This window comes from Miscanthus floridulus, chromosome 14, assembly GCF_019320115.1.
Source record: "Miscanthus floridulus cultivar M001 chromosome 14, ASM1932011v1, whole genome shotgun sequence".
NCBI lineage: Eukaryota > Viridiplantae > Streptophyta > Magnoliopsida > Poales > Poaceae > Miscanthus > Miscanthus floridulus.
In genome coordinates, this window is record NC_089593.1 from 28,258,138 (window position 1) to 28,270,083 (window position 11,946).

The 11,946-nt window shown below is 50.5% G+C and overlaps 1 protein-coding gene across 1 annotated transcript; it reads left to right on the forward strand.

The window, feature by feature from the left end:
* The first annotated feature begins 6,775 nt into the window (after positions 1-6,775).
* LOC136506015 (uncharacterized) lies at positions 6,776-7,823 on the forward strand. Its single transcript, XM_066501142.1, has one exon. It carries the CDS (start codon positions 6,973-6,975, stop codon positions 7,483-7,485), a length of 513 nt encoding a protein of 170 aa, XP_066357239.1. The 5' UTR covers positions 6,776-6,972; the 3' UTR covers positions 7,486-7,823.
* The last annotated feature ends 4,123 nt before the right edge of the window (positions 7,824-11,946 follow it).

Here is an 11,946-nt window from a genome sequence, read left to right on the forward strand (position 1 = left end):
ACCTACACCAACAAGGTGGACAAGAAGGCCTCCACACCTTATCTCTTGAAGAAGAAGAAAAATGACAAGGTGGTGGCCATCAAGGTGAACAAGCAAGCAAACAATGGGGTCAAACACTTTTGGGTGCCAAAGGAAATCATTTCCAACATGAAGAGCACCAAGAAGGTTTGGATCCCGAAAGGGAAGTAAGAAGTCCATCGGACCTCGGGGAATTTGGAGACTTGGCAAAGTATGGGTGCATTTCATGGGGTGCATCATGTTGGACAAAGTCATTGCCAAGTGGGTTAGTGGATACTATGGACCTAAATTCCCCTTCCCATGTTAGGTAACTAGATGTTATTACTTTTTAATTGGTACATCTTGCAATTAGATTTTCCTACAATTGGTATCTTTAAGCATCTAGTTACTCTTCATGCCTAGGGTTGCATTTGCATGCTTATATCTTTTGTCATGCATACACTAGGTATTTCATATGGTAGGCTTGCTCGGTCTCATTTGTAACCCTTGGAGCAAACCTACATGGTTTAAAATTGCTTAGGAGCACGGCACATAGCTTGTCTTACTATTGTTCATCTAATATGTGCCAAAGTCCAAATTGTAGATAATTTTCTCCCAAATATCATCTTTCAAGTGGTATTTTGACTCCAAAATCAATTGTGCATGAGTACTACAAGTATTCCATGCTTCCATGCACAAATTTAGGGGGGGTATCATCTACAAGATGGACGCTTTGAGACTAACACCTTTTTCAAGTTTATCATGTGTGTAGTAGTCTCATTGCAAGGAAAATGGAGTCCCCAAAGATAAGCATCATTCTTCAATTGGCATCATCATGTTGATTTCATTTTATATTTATATGCTTTCTCCATGCATTATATAGATTAAACTCTCTTGTGCAATAAATTGCTAATTATGCATATGCTTTGCTTTCTACCATATGTATGCATATATTTAGGGGGAGCTTAGTCTATATAATGTGAGAGTCAAATTTTGTGATCCATTTCACTCTATACACAAAGGATCACGAAATCTGACCCTCCCTTGTGCTACTAATGTCTTCCTTTTCGGTGTTTGATGCCAAAGGGGGAGAATTTGAAGGACCAAAGGCAAGCATCAAGTTGATGTCTACAAGTAGTAATGGTCCGAGAAAGAGAGGAAAGTGAATTATGGATTAGTCTAAGTAATGAGGAGAATTTATAGGAAGCAAGACTTTAATCCATAATGCCACATGGGGACATTTGCAAGGGCATGTTAGGTCTTCAATTGGTATCATAGTCTTTCAAGTAGTATCTCTTAGCATCATATAACCTTGCCCCTTGCATTGCATCCTAGCAAGTAGATAGTTTTTTTTTAATTCAAAATTTTTATTATTTGCTTGCTTTGGTCGTGTTGTCATCAATCACCAAAAAGGGGGAGATTGTAAGGAAAATGGACCCTTGGCCCATTTACTTTAGATTTTGGTGTCTGATGACCAACACAACCAAATTAGACTAATGAATTTGCAAGTGTTTGTTTTGTAGTCTAATAGGGTGCAAGACATGACTTGGACGAAGGCGACGTGGTGATCCGATGATCAACACCTTAAGCAAGACCTTAGGAGCATAAGGAAAGACCCAAGATATCAAGCAAAGTCCAAGCATGAAGATAGGAACCAAACCGTACGCAAGATCGCGGAGAAACGAGCTCGTAGAGGCGACCGGACGCTGGAAGCGTGACCGGACGCTGGATCGGTGGCTCGGCAGATAGGCGACCGGACGCAAGGACCGGACGCTGGCGGCAACCGACCGGACGTAGGAACGCAGCGTCCGATCGATTACAGTAAGGTTCCAGAGCGGCATATCTACGACCAGACGCGTCCGGAGGCAGGCGACCAGACGCTGCCAGCGTCCGATCAGTGTTTTGTCGTCTCAACGGTCGGGATGACCGGACATGTCCGGTCCGGACGATTCAGCGTCCGGTCAGTAGCAGAATTGCGGGAGTTCGACCCCAACGGCTACTTTCTCAGTGGGGCTTATAAATACAACCCCAACCGGCCATTTGAGGAGAGTGGAGCTAAGGAAACATACCAAGAGTGTTGATACACCATTTTAGTGATCTCCACTTGCATAGTGCTTAGTGTTTCATCAGGTGATTAGCGTAGGTGCTTTGCGAAGTACTTAGGTTGATTAGACCACCGCTTATGCGCTTGCTCTAGGTATATGCCTAGTGTTGAGTGAGGTTTGCATACCTCTTGCCACCCCGTGCTTGCGAGCACAAGAGTTGTACATCGGAGGGGCTTAAAGTCTTGCGAGATCGCACCAACTGCGTTTGTGGTGCGGCCGCCACCGTGTACCGAAGGGAACAAGGCCCGCGGCGTTTCGGCCGAAAGCTTGATAGTGAAGACGGCGGGGAGCATCCGGGAGAGGCTTGCCGGAAGGCACATCAGAGACCCACTTGCTCGTGGGGAAGGCCCGAGGCTATCCACGGAGTTACTCGACCGGGAGTTTGGCCCTTGCGAGGGATTCCTTGCGAGGGGCTCCAACGAGGACTAGGGGGAAGCTTGCGTGCTTCTCGATACCTCGGTAAAAATACCGGAGTCGTCGACGGGAGTTTGCATATCTCTACCTTGCTCTTTAAGTTTCCGCATTTATATTGATCATATTATTATCATTTGCGGTAGAGATAGCAACACACTAGCAAAACCGTAGTTGCACATCTAGATAAATTATCTTTTGCATAGGTTTTGCTAGAGGTAGAAAAAGAGGCCATAGTTTAGAGTTAGATTTTTAAGTTGCCTAATTCACCCCCCCCCTCTTAGGCGTCCACGTGTCCTATAGCACCGTTCGTGAATATCGGACGCGTTCGGTAGGTCGACCGGACGCGTTCGGTCGCTCCTAGACCGCACGTGTCTAGTTCAAACCAAAGTAGCCGTTGCTGCCCACACTTGCTGACGACCGGACGCTCAGACTGGACGCTAAAATAGAAATGACCGGACACTGAGCCATAGTGTCCGGCCGAGTCCAGAGAGTACCCGAGGCTGATCGGACGCGTCTGTTAGAAACTGACCGGACGCTGAGCCTCAGCGTCCGGTCGAGTCCAGTAAGCACCTAGGTCTGACCGGACACGTCCGGTCACTTCGGACCGGATGCTGCCAGCGTCCGATCAACTATTTCACCAAACAACGACTTTGCTGATTCACACCAGACACGGCCGGTGTGGCGACCGGATGCGTTCGGTTGCTGAGTTCGTCGTTAATACCGGACATGTCCGGTCACTCTGTGACCAGCGCGACCAACTCCTTTTTACCTCTATCTTCTTCACCCTTCCTCAAATGTGCCAACCACCAAGTGTATCACCTTTTGCACATGTGTTAGCATATTTTCACAAACATTTTCAAGGGTGTTAGCACTCCACTAGATCCTAAATGCATATGCAATGAGTTAAAGCATCTAGTGACACTTTGATAACCGCATTTCGATACGAGTTTCACCCCTCTTAATAGTACAACTATCGATCCTAAATGTGATCACACTCACTAAGTGTCTCGATCACCAAAACAAAATGGCTCGTACCATTTATACCTTTGCCTTGAGCCTTTTGTTTTTCTCTTTCTTCTTTTCAAGTCCAAGCACTTGATCATCACCATGGCATCACCATCATCATGTCATGATCTTCATTTGCTTCACCACTTGGAATGTGCTACCTATCTCATGATCACTTGATAAACTAGGTTAGCACTTAGGGTTTCGTTAATTAACCAAAACCAAACTAGAGCTTTCACATACCTCTGAAATATTTGAAACATATGCTTGCAACATGTGTTTTTCACCCTTCTTCTTCCCTACAATGCAGTGCAGAGCGAGAGATGGGCAGGCGGAGGGCAGCACCGTCACGACCCCTTCTGGAGGCGAGCAGAGGGGATGGCGGGGAGAGGGTGCCAGGGAGCTTTGGCTGCGCTACGGGCTGCCGCTGTCTCAGGATGGCGGAGAGAGAGGCGGGGACAGGCCAGCAACGGGCACATGCCACCGCAGGGCTCTGCCCGGGAGGGAGGGGCCAACCGTAGGTGCAGGCGACTGCCGGTGAACTCTAGCGGGGCGGGTGCGGGAAGAAGGGGCTGGTGGTGGGCGCAGCGGCCAGCAGCGGGCGCTGGCCAGTGGAGACGCTGCGATGGATGGCGCGAGATGGAGGTGCCGTGGGGATGGAGGAGCCGTGCCGTGGGATGGAGGTGTCGTGGGGAGTCTTTTTTTAGAGCATGTCTGGACGGGAGTCACGGGACGGACACCCGTAGCATATCATTATCGAATCATTATTTGTAGAGTCATTCGAATAAAAATTGTTTTTTATATATTTCTACCCTCCAACAGCTTCTTATCTTGTGCGTGCTCTAGAGAACCAACACCACTCTCTATCTTTGGCTAGCGAAAAATATGAAATAGAGGATAAGAATATGTGGATATCTAATTAAAAAAGCCATTAGAGTGTGTTTTTTAAATCAAAATCGCTATTCCTATCAATAAGGAAGAATATAGAGAGATTATTGAAGTTGCTCTAAAAATCAGAGATATTTATAAGAAGTCTTCCAAATTTGGATCCGCTTGGTTTTATTGTTGCCAATTGCACCACCCATACATAGGTAAATGGATTTTATGATAAAAAAAACTACAGCTTAGCATGCGCATAGAAACACTCAATTTCAAACCAAACTTAAATTTGGAACCAGTTAATGTGAATTTCAAGCCAAGCTTAGTACATACTATTAGGTAGGGAAATATTGAACTCCATTATACGAATCAATGGAAGGAGGAGAGTGGGCTCTAGACCTCTAGTGGAACGGACTGCCCATCTAGTCATGGACTTGAGCGTTTGGCCTAGAAGTCAGAGTAGCTGGTTCAGGCCCATTGGAATTGCAAATGTTTTCCTTCGTTTTCCCCCCTCACGGCCAGCCACGGTTCTTTTCCCCAAATCAAATCGATCAGTCAAACAATCCATGTACCAATGCCACACTAAGAAGCTTGTTAGGATAATTAACAGGCTGCACTGGGGCGCAAATGTGCGCAGTCGTATATGCATTAATGACTAATGCATATACTCCGTGACCTTCTAATTTGCTATATATATAGTACATACATCCGAGTTGTTACGTTATATACTCTGTTCACAAATATGAGTGTTTTTTCTTTATCTTTTCATCACCGAACAGAAAAATTAGCGGCAGTAGGATCAGAAACATTTGGCTCTTCGTGCCGAGAGCTCTCAAACTCACCGTTCTAGTTTTGATGCTGTGTTACTGCATATTGATGGTTAAAGTAGAATTTTTGAATATTTGATGTTGTATTAGGGCCTGTTTGATATAAGAGCTAATTGCTAGCTACCTAACATTAGCTCTAATGTATCTAAACAGAAGGCTAATGGGTTGGCTAATTATTTTAGCTAAAAAACTTCAACTAGTTGTTAACAGCTAGCTAATCAACCTCCGCTAATTTAAACTTATTTTTAGTCCAGCTAGTAACTATCCTATCTTATCCAAACAGACCCTTAATATTACTAAGTGTTGATGGTTAAAGTTGATTTTTAAGACAGTGACTTAGAGTCAAATCATAATTTTTACTCTCTCGGTTCATGAATAAATCAAGTTTTATTTTGATCTTAGTTAAACTTTTTAAAATTTTAAATTAATTTTTATACAAAAGAGTACCGATATCTATAATAACACCTAAAAAGATATAGCAAGTTTTATCCAAGTATACTAATTTTATGTCAAAAATATTATTCTCTTTATAAAATCTAGTTGAATTTAAAAATGTTTAGCTTCAAATTACTTAAGAAATTGATTTATTCAAAAACCGAAAAAGCATTTTTGTTAATCACACTGTATAGATGCACAAAGCCATACTTTTATAAGACAGATATACACCTTACCCTTACAAGCATGTTCAAAAGAAAAAAATAAAAATGTTAAATTTTTGAAAAATCTAGAATACCATAAGGAATCTAACCAGAGAAGCTCTGTTCAGGCTGTAATAGTATTTTTATATTTAATACTATAAACAAGAAGAGTGATTATTCAGAACTTTTACAATTGCATGTGGCGACAAGAGGAGCCACGCGAGCCAGACCAAACTTGTCTCACAGGTGTCGCCCTCTAACGTTCAAACTGGTGCCACCTCGTATGCTGACGCGGCCACTGCAGCCATCTTTAACCTTTGTCAGTAAAGTGGGCGGCGAGCGCTGACCTTTAGCTGAAAAGCATTGCGCTTCTATGCTCTTCTCCTCCTCCCTCCAACACCATTCAAAAGACCTCCTCCTCCTCACTGCTCCAACGACATCTCCTGCAAATAGAAAACTACAAGTGATAAGACAAACAAATCTTCCAACCACCACCGGTAAGCATCGCATTAAGGATATTGCAAACAAAATGCAACCCAGATATATTCCCTGAATGATTGGTTAATTCAGCAGTTGTACCTCACACTAATTTTTCATTCTTATTTTAAATGTCTTGCTCAGCACCAGCAGCTGCAGGTAATGTTCAGCTAAGTACTGAACATTCTTAGGGCCCATTCAGTTATTATCTGTTGCTCCTAGACTTTAGCTGTATTATATATGTAATGACCCTGTATGTAATTATTAAGCATCAAACAGGTAGGACCCTTACTTTTGCTCTTAGTGCTTGTCTGATTGGCATTACTTGACACAGCAATCTCAGCTTCCAAGCATCTTACCAACCGCCATCACCATGTTATAATAACCCCATTTGCCTACCATCACTTCGATTTCAACTACAGAGACAATTAGATTAAGCCTATATCCCTTCCTCTCATCCTCTATTTCTAGTCGTTTCCATTCCATCTCTGGGAATGTCAAGAGGCGGTAGATAAAGAAGTTGCAACCTCCATGACCACTCCTCATATACATCTTCCAACACAGGCTTCCATAGACTCAGAGCTTCAGAGCTAGACAGAGAGAGAGAGACACACACAGAGTTTTGCAGCAATGGAAGAGTTCACATTCCCCAGCTTTCCACTCGAGCAATACAACGCCAAGAAGGTCCCCTTCCCCCACTTCGCCTCGGCGTCGCCGTGGCTCGTCGTCCCCGGCGGCGTTGTGGACACGGCCGTGCACGAGCACGATCACCGGAGGAGCTTCTCGGCCGTGGAGCAGCAAGAAGCCGCCGGCAGCGACTACCACGACCAGCACCGCCACGGCTCGGCTCGATTCGCCGTGGAGGACAAGATGGACATGCTGTGGGAGGACTTCAACGAGGAGCTCGCCCGGGCCGCGCAGCCGTGCCCGCTCACCATGGGCACGCCGTCGTGGGCCACCGCGAAGGAGTCCAGGCTCGCCGGCGGCGACGGCGACGGCTACGAAGGCGCCTTTGAGACGCGCAAGCACGCCGTTGTCCGGCGGCGGAGGATGGGCCTGCTCATGATGCTCAGGCTGCTCAAGAAGCTCTTCCTGGCGCACAAGTCAGGCGCCGCCCCGTCGCGGAAGGCGCCGCCGATCTGATGCAGCTAAAAAAATAGTGTCTTTGATGAGTGCATGATGATGTATCAGCCTATCAGGTGTATATACGGAGGTGATCAATTGATCAATACATGCTTCTCTCGGTAGCGCAGGACCAAGGACTTGGTTCAGAGCTATCAGTGGGAGTGGCCTTTTGCTGATGAATGTTCTGTTTCTCTTGCTAGAAGTTTCTCTTGTTGTAGTTGTGTACTTGTGTGAGTGTTGAGAAATTTTGGTTATGCCTTGTGTTTTGCTTAAAGTTTGACGAGCTGCAAGATCTTACTGAAATCAGGGCAGCTATCAGAACTCTGCATCGAACGATATTTGTAAAGTCAGGCTGATTTTGCATCTTTTGTCAAATTGCTTCATATTCCAAAGATAAACGTCATTAGAATGCTACTTTTGTAAAGCGTGCAGTATAATCTGCTTCTCTGGTCCTATGGGGCGTAATTATGCAAAGTTCAGTCTAATTTCATTTCAAAATCTTCAGCTGAGGTCCAGGCACAATTGTTCAAACGACCTGTACAAATGGAAACTGAAACACATCTAAATTAGATTTCCTAATCATATCGGCGAATGCAAGTATAACTTTTCTGACCACAAATCAAGACTATCTGACTCAGCAACAGTTGAAAATGACAAAAAAGGAGGATCCACATTTCGAAAATTCAAAATATGCACTCCTCGTCACACGCTTTTCTGCTTCAGCTTTCAACCGTTTAGATGTCGCTAACCCGTCGTAAAGAAGAATTGAAGCGGCTTTATCCAGTACAATCCTACCATTTTTCATAAAAGGATGGACCGAATACTACCGGTCCCTTTTCTCATTTCAAATATATAATGCTTCATTCACTGAATCATGACATCTATCGAAGATGAGCAACAAGTTAAGGAACGGCCATGTGGAGTGGAGGTGGAGGACACACCAACAAAGCGGTTGGTCCCAAGTAGACAGCAAGAATTAGTTGTAGAGAATGTCCTGAGCGTGTCAGCTTGAAGTCATCGCATCGCATATGTTATGACGGGCCTCCAGTGCAACCGGCGACAGCCAGCCAGTGGCTAAGAAGGCACCGCATGGGCTGGCCTAGGGCCCGGATCAGTTGCTATTTTTTAGGAGATCAGTTTCTATTTTTAGGAGAAAAGAGATTATATATATTTAGGCCGTAAGACACTTTGAAAAATTAAGCAAGAGCAAACCTAATTGCTCGGCTTCCTTTAGGGAGCCGGGAGATCCCAGAAACCCTCGTAGCCGCCACCCTCCTTCCCCCTCGTGCGTTCCTGTCCCTCGCACGAGGAACCACGGCGCCTCGCCGTCGTTCGTCGTCGTTCAAACCCCGCCCCTCCATCTCCCACTCGTACAACTTGCGATCGATCCAGGGTAGGAGTCGAGTTCCTATCAACCTGGTATCAGCAGTCTCAGGTTCGATGTCGACTGCCCATCCCTCGCCAGCAGTCTCCGCGTCCTCGACCACCATCGCTGCAACCACCGCGCCCCTGCCCTCGTCGTCCTCGGCCCTCATCACAGCGTCGGGCCCGATCGCGCCCTCTGCCGCGGCTCCGGCGCCCGTCATGTCTGCCGAACAGATGACGGCGGCCATACTTGACCTGGGGCGGGCTGTGGCGGGCATTCATGCCTTCCTCGCTGGTCCTCACGGGCCGCAGCCGCCGACCCAGCCCCTGTTTCCGCAGCAACCGGCGCTCCCGCTGCCCTACAGCCAGCAGATCCTGCCGGCGCCGCCACTGCCGTCCGTCCAGCACGCTTCGTTGGCGCCACCCTGACCGGCGCCGCCGTCCGCGGTCGCACCTGCTGCGGCTGGGTACATCTACGGCATGCCCCATGACGGCACGACCTCTTCCGCAGCACTGATCGCACAGCCGCCTCCGCCCCACGGCGTGCCGATCACCCAGATTCCGTTTCCCCGATCGCCATCGCGCATTCCGGGCTGGACTTCGGAGCCGGCACCCGTCTACACCACGGCGAGTGCACATCCCTACGTGCCGCCGCTGCCTTCGTCGGGGCCAGTGGTTGCCCACGGTGGGGTGCCCGCGTCAGGCGTCCTGTACGGGGGCGTAGACGGACCACTGTTCCATGGGGGCTCGCTGCAGCCTTCTTCGTTGTCGTCCCCGGCACGCGACGACACTGCCGGGGGCGCTGTTTTGGTCATCGGCCCGGAGCCTCCACCGCCGAAGTTTTACAAGCTCGAGTTCCAGACATACGACGGCTCGGCCAACCCCCTGAACTGGCTCAACCACTACGAGCAGTTCTTCCGGGGCCAGCGGACGTTGGCGTCTGATCGGACGTGGCTTGCCTCCTACCACCTCCGGGGCGACGCGCATACCTGGTACTACGCCCTGGAGCAGGATGAGGGCATGCCGCAGTGGGAGCGCTTCCGCGACCTTTGCCGTCTGCGTTTCGGTCCACCGCTGCAAGGTAGTCGCCTGGCTGAGCTCGGCCGATTACCCTTTACGTCCACTGTGCAGGAGTATGCGGGCCGTTTCCAGGCGGTGGCGTGCCACACCAGGGACCTCTCTACCCGTCAGCGCGCCGAGTTGTTCGTGGGCGGCCTCCCGGACCATATCCGGGTGGACGTGGAGATGCGCGCTCCGCTGGATCTTCAGACGGCCATGTACTACGCCCGAGCGTTCGAGCGGCGCACGGCACCTCTACAGGCACTGCCGGCCGCGCGCGGCGCTCGCCATCCTCCGCGTCCCGCGCTGCCTCCACCAGGCTGTGCCCCTGCCACGCCCCACGCACCGGCTGGTCCAGGCGCCGCGGTGGCCGCCGCAGCTCCGGGCGCGCAGCCTTTTCGCCGCCTTACTCCAGCCGAGCAGCTAGAGCGCCGTCGTTAGGGCCTCTGCTTCAACTGCGATGAGCCGTACGTGCCGGGCCACATGTGTCAGCGCCTCTTCTATATAGAGGGCGCCGACTACATCGACGACGACACAGCGCCCGACGCCGCAGGCGCGCCCGCGGCCGTGTAGGCGGTGCCAGCGGTCCCAGACGCGGACGCCAATGCGTTCGCCATTTCTCTCCATGCCTTGGCCGGTATCCGCACGGAGAACTCCATGCTCCTCCCTGTGATGGTGAAGGGGGAGCGCTTGCTCACACTGCTCGACACCGGCTCGACGCACAGCTTCATGCAGGGCGCGACTATGCGACGCCTCGGCCTCATTCCATCAGGGGGTGACCAACCGCGCGTCACCGTCGCCAACGGCGATCGCCTCCGCTGCGAGGGTGTCGCCCGCAACGTACCCATCAGCATCGAGGGTGAGTACTTCTCCATCACCTGTGTCGGTCTTGACCTCGGCTGCTTCGTCTTCATCCTCGGCATCGACTACCTGTGGACGCTAGGCCCCATCATGTGGGACCTGGAAGCCATGACGATAGCCTTCACGCGCCAGGGACGCCGCATCCTCTGGCGAGGTGTGGGTGGTGCCGATGGGGCCGCCCGTGCAGCGGCGGTGTCCGCCGACACCCAGCAGCCCCTGCTGGACCGTCTACTTCAGCAGCACATCGCCATCTTTGACGAGCCGTAGGGCCTTCCGCCGGCTCGCCCCTATGACCACCGCATCCACCTGCTGCCGGACACGGCGCCCGTCGCCGTACGACCGTATCGCTACCCCCAGCTCCAGAAGGACGAGCTGGAACGCTAGTGCGAGGCCATGCTCGCCTAGGGGATTATCCGGCCTAGCACTTCGCCATTCTCGGCGCCCGTCCTCCTTGTCCGCAAGGCGAACAAGTCCTGGCGTTTCTGCATCGACTACAGGGCCCTAAACGCCAGGACCTCGAAGGACAAGTTCCCTATTCCAGTAGTGGATGAGCTCCTTGACGAGCTCCATGGGGCCCGCTTCTTCACCAAGCTCGACTTGCGTTCGGGCTACCACTAGGTGCAGATGCACCCCGACGACGTGGCTAAGACGGCGTTCCGCACTCACCACGGCCACTACGAGTTCCTGGTGATGCCGTTCGGCCTCTCCAACGCACCGGCGACGTTCCAGGCATTGATGAACGACGTTCTTCGCCCATACCTACGGAGGTTTGTGCTAGTATTTTTTGATGACATCCTGATCTATAGTTCCTCGTGGGCGGAGCACCTCCAGCATGTCACCATCGTCCTCAGCGAGCTTCGAGCGCACCATCTCCACCTTAAGCGCTCGAAGTGCTCGTTCGGGGCGTCATCCGTGGCCTATCTGGGTCACATCATCTCCGGGGACGGCGTCGCCATGGACGCTGACAAGGTGGCCGTGGTCGGGGCTTGGCCACAGCCACGGTCGGCTCGTGGGCTGTGGGGATTCCTCGGACTCACGGGCTATTACCGCAAGTTCATCCAGGAGTTCGATGTCATCGCCGCGCCCCTCACTCGCCTCCTGCGGCGCGACGCGTTCGCTTGGGACGCTGAGGCCGAGACGGCCTTCCAGGCGCTCAAGCACGCCCTCACCACCGGGCTGGTGCTGCAGATGTCG